General features: G+C 78.4%; 1 protein-coding gene across 1 annotated transcript in view; it reads right to left on the bottom strand.

Moving 5' to 3' along the window:
• Positions 1 to 15,155, bottom strand: part of AURANDRAFT_71044 (hypothetical protein) — a gene marked incomplete at both ends in the record, with an annotated part of 22,776 nt that extends 7,621 nt beyond the window's left edge. The window contains 7 exons of the mRNA XM_009036085.1: positions 67 to 3,997; positions 4,197 to 5,968; positions 6,066 to 6,383; positions 6,589 to 12,394; positions 12,563 to 12,962; positions 13,014 to 13,390; positions 13,774 to 15,155. Coding sequence (XP_009034333.1) covers positions 67 to 3,997; positions 4,197 to 5,968; positions 6,066 to 6,383; positions 6,589 to 12,394; positions 12,563 to 12,962; positions 13,014 to 13,390; positions 13,774 to 15,155 — 13,986 coding nt within the window. The remainder of the gene's footprint in view (positions 1 to 66; positions 3,998 to 4,196; positions 5,969 to 6,065; positions 6,384 to 6,588; positions 12,395 to 12,562; positions 12,963 to 13,013; positions 13,391 to 13,773) is intronic.
• Between the last annotated feature and the right edge of the window lie 3,314 nt (positions 15,156 to 18,469).

The following is an 18,469-nucleotide window of genomic DNA, read 5'->3' as shown; positions in this document are numbered from 1 at the left end:
CGCGCCGGCGCCGAGCGCGCCCGCGAGCCGCGCGCGGCCCTGGCGCAGCGCCGCCGTCGACTCGACGAGCGCCGCCAGGGACCCGTCGCGCCGCGCGCCGTAGGCGCCCGGCGGCGCGCCGACGCGGCCCAGGAGCGCCGCGCGCCGCGCGAGCCGGTCCTCCGTCGCGAGCAAGGCCGTCGCTCCGCCCGGCGGCGCCGCGAAGACCCGCGACCCCCCCAACGCAAAAGACGCGAGCCCGCGGCCGCCGGGGCCCTCGCCCCGGAGCCGCGCGCGCGCGAGCGACGCGCCGAGCGACGCGGGCGCGCCGGGCACGACGCCCTCGAGCGTCAGCACGCGGTCGCGGCCGCCGCCGGTCCGCGGCGGCGCCGCGGGCTCCGCGTCGCAGCCCAGGACCTGGTCGCGGTCGAAGAGCGCCGCCACGACCGGGGGCGACGGCGCGACGACGGCGAGCAGCCCGCCCAAATCCGCCGCGACGCGCGCCGCGGCCGCGGGCGACCCGAGCGACCGCGCGTCCGCCGCGGCCGCGAGCGCGAACGACGCGGCGTCGACGGCCGTCCAGGCGCCGCCGCACCGCGCCAAACCCGCGTCGTCGTCGTCGGGCCCGTCGCCGCGGCCCGCGACGCAGCGCGCGAGCCGCGCGCATTCCGGTAATAACCGCCGGAGCGTCGCGCGCGTGTCGCGGCAGACGTCCGCGCGGTCCTGGAGCCGCCGCCGCGCGGCTTCCAGTTCTTCCGCCGACGCGATGGCCAGCGCGTCCGGCGCCGCCTCGGACCGGAGCCGGTAGCCGAAGTCGCCGAAGGCGCAGTAGCCGCATTCCACGCACAAGAACGCGTCCAAACGCTCGTAGTTGATGTGGCGGCACTGGCGGCACTGGAACGCGACCTCGCCGCAGTGCTGGCAGACGCCGTGGGCGTCCGTGACGGCGCGGCCGCAGCGCGGGCAGTGGAGGCAGGCGCCGGACCGCGACCCGGAGGCGCCCGCGCGGCCCCGGTCGCCGCCGCGCGGCGCGCCGCCGCCGGGCGTCGTCCGCTGCGGGTAAAAGTCCTCGTACTCGAAGAGCAGGTTCGCGGCGACGAGGGGCGCCGGCAGGGGGATCTTCACGGACGTCTGGCCCCGCGTGAGCCGCGCCGTCGCCGCGACGGACCACTTGGGCCAGTTCGCGGGGACCGCGAGCTCGCCGATGCTATCGACCTCGCGCGCGACGTACCAGACGCGCAGCCGCCGCACGTAGCGGCCCCGGGGCTCCCGCAGGCGCAGCTCGATGGCGTGGATGCGCCGCACGCCGCGGAGCTGGGCGATGGAGCAGCTCTCCGTGAACCGCGCGCCCTTGCGTACGTCCTCGAGCGCCTGCAGCGCGGGGCCCCGGCGGTGGCGCCGCGGCGCCGACGCGACGGGCGCCTTGGGCGCGGGCGGCGCCTCCTCCGCGGGCTCCGCCGTCGCCTCGGACAGCGCCGACGGCGCGCGGGACCGCGACCGCGGGCTCGCCGGCGCCGCGCCGCGCTCGGGCACGACGCGCGCGTCCGCGCCGACGACCCGGACCACGCCCGCGGACTCGCCGGCCTCGCCGCTCTGGACCACGTAGGTCACGCGGTCCGCGGCGAGCGCCGCGTCGCCGTCGTCGCCGACGTCGTCGAGGACGCCGCGCGCGTCGACGTCGCGCGCCGACGACGCGTCCGCCTCCGCGGCGGCCCGGATCAGCGCCAGGTCCGGCCGATCCGCGCCGGGGGCGAGGGCGTCGGCGTCGTAGTCGAAGTAGCGCGGCCCGCCGCCGAAGAAGGCGTCCGTCGCCGCGTAGACCGCGCGGCGGTCGCCGTCGTCGTCGCCGCCCGCGTCGAGGCCGCGCGCGACCGCGCGGCAGAGCGCGTCGAGCGCGTCGCCGCCGAGGACCTTGGGCGCCGCCGCCTCGTCGTCGAGCGCCGCCGCGGCCCCGAGGCGCACGACGGCCAGCAGCTCCGCGCCGCGCGACCCGCCCGAGCGCCGGAGCGCGCGCGGCGCGGCCCGCGCCGTCGCCTCGAGCACGCGGCGCCGCGCGGCCGCGGGCAGCGCGGCCCAGCAGTGGCGCAGCACCGCCGCGCCCAGCGCGCGGCAGCCCCGCGTGTCGCCGTCGAGGACGACGGCGTCCGAGAAGGCGAGGCAGTCGCGCGCGGCCTCGGCGCCGAGCGCGTCGACCAGACCGCACGCCGCGCGGCTCAGGCCCGGCGCCGCCGCCGCCGCCGGTTTGTCGTAGCCTAAAAAGCGCGCGAAGCGCCGCCGGTGGCGCGTCTCCGCGCGGCGCGCACCGTCGCGCTCCGCGTCCGCGCGCGCGTCCTCGCGCGCGCCGTCGTCGTCGTCCGTTGGCCGCGGCCGCGCGCACCGCTCCAGCAGCTCGAGCGCCGCGTCGCGCGCCGACCCCCGCGGGAGCCGCACGCAGAGGCGGAAGAGCGTCACGGCGCAGCAGGGCGCGCGGGCGAAGCCGTCGCCGTCAGTTTCGTCGTCCGACGCGTCCGCGAGCGACGCGGCGTCGTCGTCGTCCCGCGCGTCGTCGTCGCCGTCGATGACGATGGTCCCGCCCCGCGCCTCGTCGTCGTTCGCCCCGTCGCCGGGCCGCTCGAGGCGCGGCCGCGAGCAGAACGTGCGCCAGTGGTGGCTTCTCGCTCTTGCGAGGCGCAGCAACTTCCGCAAGGACGCGTCGAGCGCGACCGTCGCGCCGTAGGACAGCTCGCGCCGCTCGCCCAGGCCCCGCAGCGCGCCCACGAGCTTCGCCGCGTGGCGCGCGAAGACGTGGGAGTCGCGGCAGGCGCGGTACTCGCGGCCGCTGCCGCCGCAGAGCCGCCGGAGCACGCGCTTCGCCGCGTTGCGCGCCGCCGCGCCGAGCTCCCTGGACGCGACGGCGTCGCAGGCCGCGGCCACAAAGGCCGGCGGCCAGCGGTCGCCCGCGGCGTCGCCGAAGGCGCCCCCGAAGGACGCGAGCGCGCCGAGCGCCGCCGTGAGGAACGCGCAGGCCAGCGCGGACCGCGGCGACGCCGCGCCCGCGGGCGGCGCGTCGCACTCGCGCGCGACGACCAGGGGCAGCCACCAGGGCGCGCCATGTGTCTTCACCGCCGCGCGCGTCGGATCATCCAAAGGCGGGATCGTCGCGTCGTCTCCGACGTCGTCGTCGTCGTCGTCGTCCCACGCGTCGGTCGCCGGGGCCGGGCAGCCCGCGTGGTCGTCGTCGTCGCCGTCGGCGTTGAGGAGCAGGGGCGACGCGTCGCCGCACTCCTCGTCGTAGGACGTCGCGCGCTGCCGCGCGTCGTCGTCGAGGTCCGCGGGGCCGCCCGGCGCGGCCTCGGCGGCCAGCGCCGCCAGCGCCCGCCGCGCGCGCGCCACGAGCGCGTCGCCCAGGGTCACGCCGACGTCGCCGGCCTCGTCGAGCGCGCCCGCCGCCGCCGCGCGCGCGGCCCGCGCGCCCGCGCGCGCGGCCGCGGCGCCCGCGTCCGCGGACAGCGGCCGCGGCGCGCACGCGGCGACGCCGCCGCGGCCCGCGTCCGCGGCGCAGCGCAGCGCCGTCGCGTCGACGGGCGGCGGCTTCGCCGGCGAGGTGGTCTCGTCCTTGGGCGGCCGCTCGTCCTGGGACAGGGCCTGGGACCCGCCGTCGGAGCCCTGCGACTCGCTCCGGCCGCGGCGCTCGCCCTTCGCCGGCGGCGCGCCCGCGCAGAGCCGTTCCAGGCTCCGCAGGAGCAACACGACGACGTCGCCGCGCAGCGTGTCCGGCGAGCCGTCGTCGGCCTCGCCCGGCGCGAACCAGGAGCCGTCCGCGTCGCCGTCCCACTCGACGCCGTCGCCGCGGCGGAGGTCGCGCGCGTGGCGCCGCCGCTTCTTGTTCACGGCGTCGTGGCAGGCCGCGTAGCGCAGCTCCCCGGCGAAGAAGGCCGCGGCCCGCGCGCCCAGCACGCGCGCGAGCGCGGCGTCGCCCGTCGCCCACGCGCGCGCGACGACGTCGAGCACCGTGGCCAGGTACCGCGCGATCGCGCACCTGGGCAGGAAAAGAGTGATTCAAGTCGCTTCAACATGAGTGTTCCGCGCGCGCGCGTTCCGGAAAAAGCATCCACGCTTCGAGACCGTTCCGAGAGATGATCGCTCGTCCAAAAGTCAGCCAAAACGAGTGGAAAACGGCCGAGATATGAGCCTTTGAAGTTGGGAATTTCGCTCTCTTGTGCTGCCCTGTCGCGCACGGCGACCCGAGGTCGCCCGGCGTCCGCACGGCGCCGCCGCCGTCGAGGCAGGCGACGACGACGTGCTTCCGCAGGCGGTCCAGGAGCAGGGGGAGGACCGCCGCCACGAGGAAGCCGCCCTTGGTCATCCGCGACACGGGCACGCGGTCGGGACCCGCGTCCTCCGCCGGCGCCTCCTTCGACTCGCACAAATCCTCGTCCTCGTCCTTGGACTCGTCCATGGGCACGACCTTGCGCGGGCTCGGCGCCGTGGGATCGACGCCGTCCGTGGACGCGCGCGCGGCGCCCGCCGGGTCGTCGGCCATCGCGTCGCCGAAGCACGCGGCCAACCGCTCGCACGCCGCGTCCGCGGCGTCGCCGTCCTCGAGGAGCGGCAGGAGCGCGAGCCAGCCGGCCCGCGCGACGTCGGGCGCGTCGTCGTCGGGCGCGGCCCGGCAGCGGCAGAAGAGCTCGCCGCAGGCGAGGCGCACGAGCACGCCCGCGGTGTCGCGCTTCGCCGCCGGGGAGCTCTGGCTCTTCGTGGCCGCGAACGCGTCGAGCGCGCGCGCGAACCCAAAGCCCTCGCGGCCGCCGAAGCGCGCCTCGAAGGCCGCGGGCCGCCGCTCCGCGAGCGTCAGCGCGAGGCGCGCGACGCCCAAAGGCGGCCGCCGCGGCTCGTCGCCCGCGAAGAGCGCGCCGTCGAGGCGATCCAACCGCGCGCCGTCGACCGCGAGCGCCGCGGCGTCGCCGTCGAAGTCGCAGCCGACGCGGACGAGCGTCGCCGCGGCGAAGGCCAGGGCCCGCTGCGACTCGCCGAGGCACGTCTTCTCCACGAGCCGCAGCGCCGCGCGGCAGAGCGGGTTCGGCTTCGAAGCTTTTGTTGCGAGAGACACTACACCACCAAAGGGATCCCGCCCGTCCCTCGGGAACACGTCGGCGGCGTCGACGTCGCCGGCGACGGCCGCCGCGGCGATGGCCGCGGCGCGCGCGGCGGCGACGAGGCAGCGCTGGAGCGCGGGGCCCCGCGCGCACAAAGGGGGGTGGTGCGCCGCCGCGTCCTCGGGCGGCGCCGGCGCCGCGGCCGCGGCCTCCGGCACCGCCGCCGCGCCCTCGGCCGGCGCGGCGACGTAGAGCTCTAAAGCATCAAGCAGGGGCGGGTTGCCCGCCGTGTTCGAGCCCAGCAGGCTCAGGGCCACGCCCCCGAGCGCCGCGCAGACCCGCCGGTCGCCGTCCGAGAGCGCGACGTCGTACCAGCGCCGGTCGTCCTTCGACACGTCGAGCCGCCGGCCGCAGACCACGAGCGTGCGCGGCACGTGCTCCGGCGACGCGGCGCCGAGCAGCACGCGCACGACCTCGACGTCGCCCGGCCGCTCGGACCGCGCGACGAACGTGCCGCCCTCGGCGCGCGACGCCACCAAATACTCGTCGTTGCCCGGCCGCAGCTTCCGCCGGAGCTCGTCGCGGGAATTACCGAGGCAGAGGTCGCCGCTGAAGTCGAGGCGCGCGTGGGGCACGGCGACCAGCTCCTCGAAGACGGTGCAGCGCGGCGCCTCGGCGGCCCACCGCGAGGGCGTCTCGTCCGACTCGTCGCCGTCGAGCTCGTCGTCGCGGTCGCCGTCGGGGTGGTCGAAGCACGCGATAACGCCGTCGTCCAAGAGCGCGAGGAGCTGGCACGCGCCCGGTAGCGCCGGGTTCCGGTAGAGGCACGTGCCCAGCACCTTGCGGTGCGCGGCGGCCGGCGCCGCGCCCCGGAGCGGCTCGCCGCCGCCGAAGCGGCTCGCCGCGGGCGCCGGCTGCGCCCGCGCCGGGCCCAGGTCCAGGTCGCGGACGACGGGCGCGCGGTGGCCCCGGTCGTCGCGCGCGGCGCCGACTCTCACGAGGCGCTCGGACGCGCGCGCGCCCGCGCGCGACGCAGACGACGTCGAGGTGGCCGTCGCCGCCGCCACTTCGGGGCCACTCGACCCAGGCCGCGTAGGGCGCGTGCGTCGCGTCGGCGGCCGCCGCCGCGGGCGCCGCGGCGCCGCCGCGGCGCGCGCCCGTCGCCGACGTCGCCGCGAGCGCCGCGAGCAACAATTCGTCGGCCGAGTTCGCCGGCGCGCGGGCGTTTCCCGCCGCCGCCGGCGGCCTCGCCGCGCCGGGCAGGGCGCGGTTCAACAGCTTGAAGCCGCCGACGACGTCGCGGACGCCCTCGCCGAGCGTGACGCAGACCTGTGTGGAAATCAACCGCTGGTTTGGGGGGTCCCCACCAAACTTCAGAACTCTCTATCTCGGTCACATCGAAGTCGATTCGGCTGATTTTTGGACGAATCGATCGCTCTCGTCGAGTTCTCGAAGCACAGCAGAAAGCCTTGCGTCAAACCGTTCGATTACGCTCACATTGAAGTCGGGTTGAAGATTTGGTTTCCACACGGACGCAGACCGCGGGCGCGCCGTCGCGGCTGAGCACGAGCGCGTGGGCCTGGACGCTGTAGAGCAGCGCGTGGGCCGCGCCCGCGCCCCCAAAGAGGCGCGACGGCAGCGGCAGGGCGTCGTGGAGGTCCAAATAGACCTCGCGCGGCCGCTCGATCGCGCCGCCGCCGCCGCCGCGGCGGCGCCGCCGGTCGCGCGCGGCCGCCGCCGCGGCCGCGGACGCGAAGCTCGACGCGCCCAGCAGCGCCTCGTCGTCGCCGTCGTCGCCCGGCGCAATTTCTAAATCTGCGGCGAAGACGCGGCCCGTGTCGAGCACGACGTAGAGCGCGCGCGCGCCCCGCCACGCGTGGCGCGGCGGCGTGACGACGGCGTCGCGGACGTGGTGCTGGTCGTAGGCCAGCACGTAGGCGTGCGTCGGCGTCGACGCGTCCACCGCCAAATCGTAGACGTGGACGCCCAGCGTCGTCGCGACGACGAGGCAGGACGACGACCGGGGGACCCACGCGCACTTGACGACGTGCGCGCTGTCGGACGCTAACGCGTCGAGCGCCAATTCCACGCGGATCTGCGCCGACGCGCAGAGCCGCGCCGCGGCGTCGTCGGTCTTCGACTCCTCGCCCGTGGCGCTCGCGGCGTCGCCGCGGCGCGCGCCGCCGTCGAGCGCGAAGACCGAGCAGTCGCGGAGCCCCCAGACCGCCAGGTGGCGGTCGCTACTCGGGCAGAACGCGACGCCCGCGACGTCGAAGGCCACGGACAGCCGACCGAGGGCGCAGGCCGCCGCGCGCACGGCATCGCCGCCGTCGCCGCCGTTGGGCGCGAGGCAGTTCGTCAAAGCCGTGAGGAGCACGTGCCGCCGCTCCGCGACCGCGACGCGCCCCCGCCGGTCCGCGGAGATGAGGCGCGGCGCGAGCCGGTGCCGGCTCACGAGGGCCTTGAGCTGGCGCGCCACGGGGCCCGAGCCGACGTCGCCGGGGCCCCGCGCGTCGAAGCCGCCGACGGCCGCGAAGCGCCGCTGCGGCGGCGCGGCCGTCGGCGCCGCGTCGTCGTCGGCGAGCGCGGCGCCGCCGCCGGAGCCGCCGGCCGCCGCGCGCGCGGCGCCGCCGCCGGGCCCGCCGCGGCGCCGCGCGGCGCCCGACGCGTGGCTCGGGGGCGGGCTCGTCGACTGCACGGACGACGCCGACGCGCCGCCGGCGACGGACGCGGCGTCGCGCGACCGCGGGCTCCGGGGCTTCGCGGCCGGCTTCGCGGCGCCCGCGCCCGCGCCGACGTCGCAGAGCTCGCGCGCGAGGGCCGCCAGGGCGCGCGCCGCCGCGGGCTTGAGCTTCTCCGCGCGGCCCAGCGCGACGCGGCCGACGCGCAGGAGCAGCGCGTCGCGGTCGCGCCTGGGGCGCGGCGCCTCGGGCGCCGCGGCCTTCTTCGGCCGCGGCGCGGCCGCGCGCCGCGCGCCCGCGGGCGCCGTCGCCGCCGCCGCGAGGCACTTGCAGGGCGGCGCCGCCGCCAGCAGCGCCGCCGCCGCCGACGCGTGGCGCCCGCGGCCCAGCGCGTCCGCCAAGCCGCGCGGCGCGCCGTCGTCGTCGCCGTCGCCGCGCGCGCCGCAGTCGCAGAAGAACGACGACTTGCGCGAGTAGGAGAGCTCGTGGCCCGCGTGGCATTTCCGCGCGCAGGCGGAGCAGCAGCCCTTGTCGCCGACGAGGCCGCAGGTCGCGCAGTTGTACCAGTGCTGGTCCACGAAGTCGCCGCCCGACGTCGCGTACGTGCACCGCAGCGCGTCCGGCTCCGGCGCCTCCACGGCCTTGACGGGCGGCGGCGGCTCGGGCAGGACGGCGCGCGGCGGCTCCAGCGCGTCCGCGGCGCCGCAGAGACCGGCGACGAGCGCCGCGGCGAGCTCCAGCGTCCGCGCGACGCCGAGCGACGGGCCGTCGGCGCCCCGCTTCTGCACCTCGGACGACGCGGCCTTGGCCAGCGCGTCCACGAGGCCGGGCAGGCCGTTCGACAGCGCCGCGGCGAGCACGAGTAGCTGCTCGAGGGGCCGGCTGTGCCGGGACCGGCGGCCGAGCCAGGCCGGCGGGTGCGCCGCCAAAGCCGCGTAGACCTTGGCGCACGCGGCCGCGCCGCCCGGGTGGCGGCTCGACTTGGCCGCGGGCCGGTCGTCCCAGGGCCCGTTGCCGGCGACGAAGTCGGCGGCCCGCGCCGCGGCGCCGTCGTCGGCGACGGCGCACGCGAGCACCTCGCAGAGGGGCTCCGTGTCGAGCTCGGAATCCGGCGCGCCGAGGAGCTTGTCGAGCGACGGCTTCGGCGCCTTCGCGAGCGCGCGCCGCAGCGCATCGCGCACGCGGCTCGGGCCCGGCCCGCGCACGCCGACGGCCTGTACGAGCGCCACGGCGCGCCGCGTCGACGGCGACGCGCGATTGCGGCGCGGGTCGTCGCCGGGCTCCGACGCCGCGTCCAGCTGCGGCGGCGCCTTCTTGCGCTTCGGCGCCTTCTCCGCCGCGGCGCCGGCGTCGTCGTCCAACGCCCAGGAAACCAGCGCCTCGACGTCGCCGCCGGGCGCGTCGCCGAGCGCGTCGCCGCCCGCCGCGTCGCCGTCGAAGAAGAGCGCCAAATTCGCTTTGTGCTCCGCGCGCGGCGACTGCGCCCAGGCCTCGAGGTCGTCGAGCGCGAGGCGCCGCGCGACGGCCCAGTCGTCGCCGCCGTCGCCGCGCGCCGGGGCGAAGAGGCGGCGCAGCGCGTCGAGCGAAAAGGCCGCGTCGAGCGCGCGCGCGTCCGAGGGACGTTTCGCGAGCGCGGCCGCGGCGGCCGCCGCGGCCGGCCGCGCGAAGCCGAAGGCGCCGTCGTTCTTCAGCCGCCCAAAGGCCGCGGCGAAGCGCGCGGCCCGCGCCGTCGCCTCGGACCGCGCCGCCGCGGGCGCGCGCGCGTCGCGCCGCTTCGCCGCGACGGCCAGGGCGCGCGTCGCGGCCGCGAGCGCGCCCACGCAGCGCTTCGACGCGTCGAGGGGCGGCGCTTTGGGGGACGCCGTCGGGGCCGCGGCGAGGTGGCGCGCGACGCGCCGGTCGAGGGCCTCCGCCGCGCCGCTCACGCGGCCGCCGCGCTCGGGCGCGTCCGCGAGCGCGCCGGCCGCCGCGGCCCACCCCCGGCGCCGGAGCCGCGCGCCGAGCCGCGCGGCGCAGTCCCGCGCGTCGTCGCCGCCGGTCGCCTCGTCGCCGCCGTCGCCGAGGAGCGACCCGGGCGGCGCGGCCGCCGCCGCGCCCGTCGCGCCGCGGCCGCCGGGCCCGCCGAGCGCGCGCAGCAGCAGGCGCCCGAGCTTCGCGTCGGCCTGGGCGCCGTCGTCCTCGGGCCGCGGCGACCCGGAGCGGGACCCGGGCCCCCGGCGGCGCCGCTTCTTCGCGTCGCCGCCGTCGTCGTCGGCGGGCCCGCCGCCGCCGAGCGCGCGGTCGACGACGCGGTCGTGGCGGTCCGCGGCGGCGCCGAGCGCCGCCAGGAGCTCGTCGGCCAGGACGCCGTGGTCGCCGCCGGCGCCGTCGTCGTTCTCGTCGTCGCCGCCGTCGTCGACGTCGAGGTCGTCGTCGTCGCCGTCGCCGGACGACCGCGGGAACGCGGCCGCGCGCACCGCGACGGCGAGCGCCTCCGCGGCCGCCGCGGCGGCCCAGCCCGGGGCGGCGTCGCCGCCCAGGGACGCGGCGACGCTCCGGAGCGCGGTCCGCGCCGCGGCGAAGGCCGCGTCGTCGGCCGGGACCGGCGGCGCGCCGTCGGGCCGCGCGTCGGACGCGCGCGCGAGCGCCGCCGCCGCGAGCAGGCCGGCCACGGGGCCGTCGGCGTCGCCGGCGCCGGGCACGCGGCAGGCGAGACGCCAGGCCGCGTCCCCGAGGAAGAGGGACCGCGCGCCCCCGGCCGCCTTGTCGACGAGGCCGAGCGCCGCGGCCCGCAGCTCGCCGCCGCAGGCCTCGGCGAGGTCGCGGAAGCGGCCCGCGGCGTCCTCGCTCTTGGCCTGCGCCGCGGGCCCCGGCCCGCCGCGCCGCCGGCGCTCGCGCTTCGCCGGCGCCGCGCGGCTCGCCGCCGACCCCGCCGCCGGCGCGGCCCGCAGGTCGCCGTAGGCCGCGTCGTCGCTCGCCTCCGCGGAATGCTCCGGCCGCGGCACCAACGCGTCGAGCGGCCGCGGCGCGGCGCCCAGGCCCGCGCGCGCGACGCAGCAGAGCCGCGCGGCCGCCGTGGACGCCAGGGCATCGTCCACGCCATCCGCGCACAACCCTAGCAAACTCTCCAACAGCGCGTCGCCCACCGTCTCGGCGACGGCGTCGCGCCGCGGCGACGACAGCGCGTCGACGACGAACCGCGCGGCCCGCGGCGCGAAGGCCAGCGGGCACAGGTCGCCGTCGTCGCCGAGGAGCAACGCGGCGAGCGCCTCGAGCGCGCCCGCGTCGCCGCGGTCGTCGCCCGCGTCGCGGAGGAGCGCCTCGTAGAGGGGCACGAACGCGCGCCGCGGCATGAGCGCGTCGAAGGCGCCGTCGACGCCGCAGTGGGCCACGAGCGCGGCCCGCGCGGCGTCCAAACGGCCGCCGTCGCCGCGGCAGAGCGCGTCGCCCGCGGCCGCGGCCGCGGCGCCGACGGCGGCCCACGCGCCGTCGCGGTCGCGGTCGCCGCGGTCGCCGTCGTCGTCGTCGCCCCACGCCGCCGCGTAGAGCAGCGCGACGGCGTGGTCGCCGCCGAGCGCGTCGCGGAACGCGGCGCTGGGCCCGTCGTCGTTCGCCTCGGGCTCGTCGCCGCGGCGCTTGCGCTTCGACGGCGCGGCCGCGGGCTTGCGGTCCGCCGGCGACCCGTCGCCGGGCGCCGCGAGCGCGCGCGCGAGCGCGCCGAGACACTTGGCGCCCAGACTCGCGGCGCCGGCGTCGCTCGGCGAGGACCGCGCGTTCGCCGCCGCGGCCAACGCCGCGACGCCGTCCAGGACCGTCTTCGGGTCCAGCGTGAGCGGCGCCCAGGCCCCGCGGTCGAGCGCGGCGGCGACGGCGTCGGCGACGAAGCCCGCGACGGCCCGCGGCGTCGCGCCCATGGTCACGGGCCCCGCCGACGCCGTCTCGGACGCCAGGCACTGGAGCACGACGCTCGACGCGCGGCGCCGGCCCCGGAGCACGGCCGCGGCCGCGACGGCGTCGAGGGTCCGCCGCGCGTGCGGGCCCGACTCCGCGCTCTCGTTGCGCTCCGCGATCTCGCCCAGCGCCGCCCAGGCCGCGAGCGCCGCGCTCGCGACGGCGTCGTCGCCGTCGCCGCCGAGGAGCTGGGCCGCGACGCGCTTTTTGGCCGCGCGCCAGCCCGCGGGCGCGGGCGCGTCGCCGCCGCCGTCCGCGCCCGCGGCGACGGCGGATCCTAAACGCGCGGCGACGTCGAGGCACGTGGCCTCGACGGCCGCCTTCGTCTTCTTCGTCTCGAGGCCCAGGCCCGCGTCGGCGGCGCGCTCCTCGACGGTCCGCGCGACCGTCGCGAGTTCCGCGCACCAGAGCACGGCGCGCGCGCGCGCGGGCCCGTCGCCGTCCGCGGCGCCGTCCTCGTCGATGGCGCGGCCGCCGGCGGCCCGCAGGCCCTCGGCGGCGGCGGCGAGGAGGCGCCGCGGGCCCTCGACGCGGCTCAGCTCCGCGCAGGCGAGCGCGTGGAGCGCGTCCGCGGGCGGCGACCGCGCCGCGGCGGCGCGCGGCCGCGCCGCGGGCAGCCGGTCGCCCGCGCGCGCCGCCGCGGCCTTGAGCGTCGTCACGAGGATGTCCTCGAAGGGCGCGACGTCGTCGTCGCGGCCCCGGGGCTCGGCCGCGGGCGCCGCGAGCGACCTGGGCAGGAAAAGAGTGCGACATGCCCAAACTTCAAAGGCTCCGATCTCGGTCGTTTTCCGCCCGTTTCGGCTGATTTTTGGACGAGCGATCATCTCTCGGAGCGCTCTCGACGCGTGGGTGCTGTTCCCGAAACGCGCGCGCGCGGAACACTCACGTTGAAGCGACGTTGAATCACCCTCGTGCCGCCCCGCGAGCGACCGCGCCGCGTCGGAGACGGCGCCCGAGCCGCAGAGCGCGCCGAGCGCGTCGAGGGCCGCGACGGCGCCGGGCGCCGCCGGGTCCCGCGCGTCGGCCTCGACGTGCAGCAGGGCGAGCTCGAGGGCCGCCGCGCAGGCGAGCTGCGCGCGGTGGCCCGCGCGGCGGCCGGGGCACGGGTCGTCCGCCGGCGGCGCCGCGTCGCCCTTGTCCTTGGCGGCCGCGGCCGCGGCGCGCGTCGTCGTCGCGCCGCGCGCGTTCCCCGCCGCGTCGTCGTCGCCGAAGGCCGGCCCGTCCGCCGCCGCGACGGCCAGGAGCGCGGCCGTCGCGACGGCGACGGCGCGCCGCGCGAGCGCGCGCTCGTCGTCGCCTGAAAAAAAGGGGGCGCGTGGCGGGGGCGCGCGGGGGGCGGGGGGCGCACCTCGCGCGGAGCGGTGGGAGAGGGCGTAGCAGAGCTTGGCCAGGGGCTCGAGCTCGAGGTGCCGCGCGCCGTCGTCGCCGCCGCGCGCCTGGGCCTCCGTCGCGTCGAGGAACCGGCGCGCCGCGGCGAGCGCCTCGCCCCCGTCGCGGTGCCGCCCGGCGGGCGCGTCGCGCCCGCGGCGCCGCCGCGACCGCGCGTCGCCGTCGTCGCCGCCCGCCCCGGCCTTGCGCTTCGGCGGGAGCCGGCCCGACGAACGATTCGCGACGGGCGTGCCGCGGCTCCGCGGGGACCCGCGGCCGCCGCCAAAGTCGTCGCCGTCGCTCATGTCGTCGCTCATGCTCGTCCGGACCAGCGGAGCCCGCCCCACGCGGTCTCCTCTGGGCGCGAACAAGCTGCAGCAATGTCGGTCGCCCGCGTCGGTCCGAGCACTTAGAGAGCGTCTTACAGGGAGCTCAACCACTGGAGAGCGCAGACTTCGTGCCGATTCGCTGTGGCATTTTTCGGCTCGACGACGCCTTCGACGACGGCTCGAGCCAACCATCCACCGCCCGCATGTGCGTCGCCGTCCCCCTCTACATCCGGACGCGCCGGCGCCGCGTCCGCGCCGCGTCCGCCCCGAGACAACGACCCGCGGCGCGCCTCCGCGCCGTTCGGCGAGCGCGCGGATAACCCGACGCTTACTGCGCAACCCTAGCCGTCCTTCTTGGCGCAGCGGCGCTTGGGCCGGTGGCCGTCCATGTCGCCGGCCGTGAGGTTGAACTTGGCGCGGAGCTCGTCCGGGCAGAGCGCGCACTCCGTGATGAAGGCGAAGTCGTCGAAGAGCGGGTTCTCGAAGGTGCAGCGCGGGCAGGTCCAGGAGACCTTGCGCTTCGTGTAGAGCACCAGGGGCACGGGCCCGTCGGTCCAGGACACGGCGAGGGGCCCCGAGTCGAACTCGAGGCGGTCGAAGGCGCCGCCGAGCGCCGCGGCGTCCAATAGCGGGATCGTGTCCATGGCGACGAGCCGCGCGCCGACGCGGCAGCGCTTCGCGACGTTGGCCAGCTGCTCGTCGAGGGGCCGGTGCGACGCGACGGCGACGCGCTCCGGCGCCATGGTCCCGTTCGCGTTGTTGACGAGCAGCACGTCGCACGAGCTCAGGAAGTCGGCCGTCGCCGCGTCGAAGGCGTCGCCGAGCCGCAGCTCCGCCCGGGCCTCCAGCGCCGCGGCGGCCGCCGGCGGCAGCTGCGCCAGCGTTGCGTCTCTAACCGCCAGCGCGGCGTCGTGGCGGCTCCGCACGACCTCGACGCCGACCGCGCGCGCGCACGTCGTCGTCAGCGCCGCCTGGAGCACCGCGGCGCCGAGGCCGCTGCCGACGTCGACGAAGGTCTCGCCCGCGGCGAGACGCGCGCGCGACAGGCAGTGCGCGACGAGGTTGGGGAGCACCGCGCCGTAGTGCGCGTCGCGTTGCCCGGACGAGCACACGGACGCGTCGGGCGCGAGGTTGCCCCGGACGCCGCCGCCGTGCTCGACGCGCTCGCGGCCGCCGAGGGACGCGAAGGCGCCGTCGAGCGCGCGCACGAACGCCGCGACGGACAGCGCCGCGCCCTCGGCCGAGAAGCCCGAGCCCGCGGCCTCGGCCGCGGCCGCCGGCTCGGGCGTCACCGCGGGCGGCGACGCCGGCGCGGGCGGCGCGGGCGCCGGCGGCGCGGGCGCCGCGGCCGGCGGCGGCGCGGGCGCCGCGGCCGGCGGCGGCGGCGCGCGCGCGGGCGCCGCGCGCGCCGCGGGCGCCGGCGGGAGCGCGAACCCGCCGAGGAGCGAGTGGCTCGGCGCCGTCTCCGCGGCCCGGGGCTTGACGTCCGCCGGCGGCGCGGCCCGCTTCTTCGGCGCGCGCGCCTTGGCCTTGGGCTCGGGCGCGCGCGGCGGCGAGTCGCGCGCGACGCGCTGCGGCCGCGGCGCGGCCGCGCGGCGCCCGCAGGACATGGTGTGCTTCGTCGCGCCGTCCTCGTTCTGGAACCACTTGCCGCAGAGCCGCCCGCAGGGCGTCGAGCCGCAGACGTCGCAGGCGAGGAACGGGATCACGTCCGGCGAGTCGACGACCATCTCCACGGTGCAGACGCCGCAGGCGACGGTCATGGGGAAGCTCTCGCTACGCCAGGGCTCCATCGTCGTGCGATGCGAGCAGGCGGTGGGACTACCGGTGGCGGTGTCTTCGGCGCGCGACGGATGCCCCTGCGCGCGGGCCGACGAGCTCTCGCGGGCACAGGTCGGAGTGCTTTTGGTCTTCGGCTCGCGGTCGATGTGGCACTGCCATCAAATCAGCGAGGTCGACCCTGCCACAAATTGCCACAGCCGCCGCCGGCAGAGCAGACGCGACCCGAACGCGAGCGCCGTCGCCAGGCGCGCGACACCCCGAACGCGTGCGCCGTCGCCACCATGGCCTCGTGGTCGCTCACCGTGACGCTCAAAGGCGCCAAGAAGACCTTCGACGACCTCGATCCGTCCATCACCGTCGACGCGTTCGCGACGCAGGTGTCCAAGGCCTTTAAGAAGAAGAACCTGACGCTCCGCGGCGGGTTCCCGCCCCAGCCGCTCGACGGCGCGCTCGCGCTGTCGGCGGCGACGCGCGAAGGGACGTCGCTGCTCGCCGTCGAGGCGCCCAAGGCGCCGAAAGCGCCGAAAGCGCCCAAGGCCGAGGCCGCGCCGGCCAAGGCCAAGGCCAAGGCCGCGCCGAAGAAGCGCAAGGCCGCCGCGGCGCCGGCGGCGCCGTCGCCGGCCGCGCGGCGCGCGGCGGCGCTCGAGGCCGCCGAGGCGCGGTCCCGCGGAACCGCCGCCGCCGGACCCGCCGCCGCCGGAGCCGGAACCGCCGCGGCCGCGCCGCCGGCGCCCGCGGCCGCGCCGCCGGCGCCCGCGGCCGCGCCGCCGGCGCCCGCCGCGCCGCTCGCGCCCGCGACGGTCGCGAGCCTCGCGGGCCGCGCGGCGGCGCCGGCGGCGCGGAAGCCGAAGCGGGCCCGGGTCCAGCTCGGGTCGCGCGAGGGCATCGGCGTCGACCTCGCGGCCGCCGCCGCGGGCACGTCGCGGGGCTCCGGGGGCCTCTTCTTCCGCGCGGCGCTCAAGACGGCCCTCGCGGGCTCCTACGAGAGCTCCAAGGCCGAGGACCGCTTCGCGGCGGCCCTCGGCGGCGCCTTCGACCTCGCCGTCGCCGAGACGGCCCTCAACGGCGCGCCGTCGAAGCTCCGCGCGACGTTCGCCGCCGGCGCGGCGACCCTGGGCGCGCGCGGCGCGGCCGCGCGGCGCCACGAGGACGTCGTCGACCTCGTCGGGCGGGACGAGGTCGTCGCCGCGGTGCGGAGCGTGCTCGCGGACGGCGGCGACGACATGCTCCGGCCGCAGAACATGGCGCGGTGCTCCGAGCGCGTCTTCTGGTCGCTCGTGCACCACAGCGGCGGCCTCGGCGTCGGCGACGCGCTCGTGGCGCTGCTGCCGGACGTCGACTGGGCGAGCCGCTTCGCGCGCCGCCAGAGCCGCGGCGCGCGCAAGAGCTACGGCGAGGAGGACGACGACGACGACGAGGACGACGACGAGGAGGAAGCGCCGCCGCCGGCCCCCGCGGCGCCGCCGCCGCCGGCCCCCGCGGCGCCGCCCGCCGCGGACGCGCGCGCGGCCGCGCGCGCCGCCGCGGAGCGCCGCCTCGCCGGGCCGCCGCCGCCGCCGCCGGAGGAGCCGGAGGCGGAGGAGGAGGACGACGACGACGACGAGGAGCCCCTGGACGCCGTGGACGCGTGCATGCGCCGCATCTGCGGCCCCGCCGGCGTCGACGCGCTTCGCTCTGCGAATTGCCACGCGCCGCGCGACCTCGCGGCGTGGCGCAACTGCGGCGACGTGCTCCGCGACATGCTCGCCGAGGCGGGCGTCGAGTCCCCGCCCGACGCGGCGACGCTCGACGCCTGGGCGCTCGCCGCGTCGCGCGCGCTCACGGCGGACCCGTCCCTCGCGGCGCACGTCGCGCGCCTGCTTTAAGAGCAGTGGATGAACCTGACTCTACTTGGCACTTCGGCCGCCCTCTTCCGAGTCGGCGCGCTGGGCTCCGGCGCGCGCCTTCTTATAGGAAGAAGAAACAGGGCGGCGCGCGGATGTCGCGGCGGGCGCGCCCCTACATTTCCCTGGGCACGCCGTCGGGCGTGTCGAAGTTCCACTTCTTCTTCTTCGGGCGCTCGACGCCGAGGAGCTCGAGCTGGTACTCCGTGTCGGACTTGGCCTGGTCCCAGACGTAGTCGCCGAGGAACTTGCGCGGGGGCAGCGTCACGTTGGGCGGGAGCCAGGGCACGAGGAGGTCCTCGGTCCAGTGGATGATGTCCATCTTGAACTTGGCCTTCTGGACGTACTGCGGCGTGACGTCGACGGACCAGTCGTCCGGGTCGTAGTTCTCCTCGTAGAGCTTGTTCGGGAGGTAGTCCTCGGGCTTGCCCATGGTGAGCTGCTTGAGGATGGAGAGGCGCTGGTGCACGGACGTCTTGAGGTCCGGGTCGTCCTCCGCGTCCTCGGACTTGGCCTGCGCGCGGAGCGCGACGACCTGCTTCTTGAGGTCGAAGCTTCCCTTGCCCCGCATGATGGCCGCGTACTCGACCTCGGCGGCGGAGCAGCCCTCGCCGGAGGCGATGGTGCAGATGCAGGCCTTGGCCTCGTCCTCGAGCAACGCCATGAGGTCGTAGGGGTCCGCGAGCTCCTCGGCGATGGACTTGCCCGGCGACGCCTCGTAGACCGTGCCGCCGACGTCGCTGTCGCGGTTGAAGGAGTGCACGTAGGGGTAGCCCTTGCGGCCGATGGCGAGCTCGGCGAAGTCGGCCGTGTGCGTGATGTAGCCGCCCATGGTCCACATGTCGTCCTCGCAGACGTCGCCGAAGCGGACCTTCGGGTGGCCCGCGTAGGCCTGGACGACGGCGTCCCAGGCCGCCGCCGTGTCCCGCGCGCCCTTGTTCGCCTTCTGGGGCACGTCGCTGTCGATGAAGCGCACGACGAAGGTCTTGCCCTCGGTGATCGCCGCGACGACGTCCGCGTGGAAGCTCCAGCTCGAGAGCATCGTCGAGTGGCCGTCGGCCCAGATCTCGTCGGGGTAGAGCGACGGCGCGTCGATGCCGGGGATCGTGAAGCCCCCCTTCTTCTTCTTCTTCGCCCAGACCGCGAGCCGCGCCTCCGCGTCCTCGACGGCCGTGGCCAGATAGCCCCACTTCCGCGCGGACGCGTCCTCGCGGCCCTGCACCGTGTCCTCCTCGCTGAGCTCGCCGGCGAGCGTCGACAGCGGCAGCTCCGTGTTCAAAATGTTCGACGACGCGAGCGGGGCGAGCACGCCCAGCCTGCGCGGGCCGCGGGGGTGGGCGCGGGACCGGGACCGGGGGGGGGGCGCGGCGCGGCGCGGGTCGGCGCGCGCGCCTCCGGCGGGACGCGGGCGCCGCACGCGACGAGCGGCCGGCGCCGCAAAA

This window comes from Aureococcus anophagefferens (genome assembly GCF_000186865.1).
Source record: "Aureococcus anophagefferens unplaced genomic scaffold AURANscaffold_4, whole genome shotgun sequence".
NCBI classification, from domain to species: Eukaryota; class Pelagophyceae; order Pelagomonadales; family Pelagomonadaceae; genus Aureococcus; species Aureococcus anophagefferens.
This window is presented reverse-complemented; position numbering and strand designations above follow the sequence as displayed.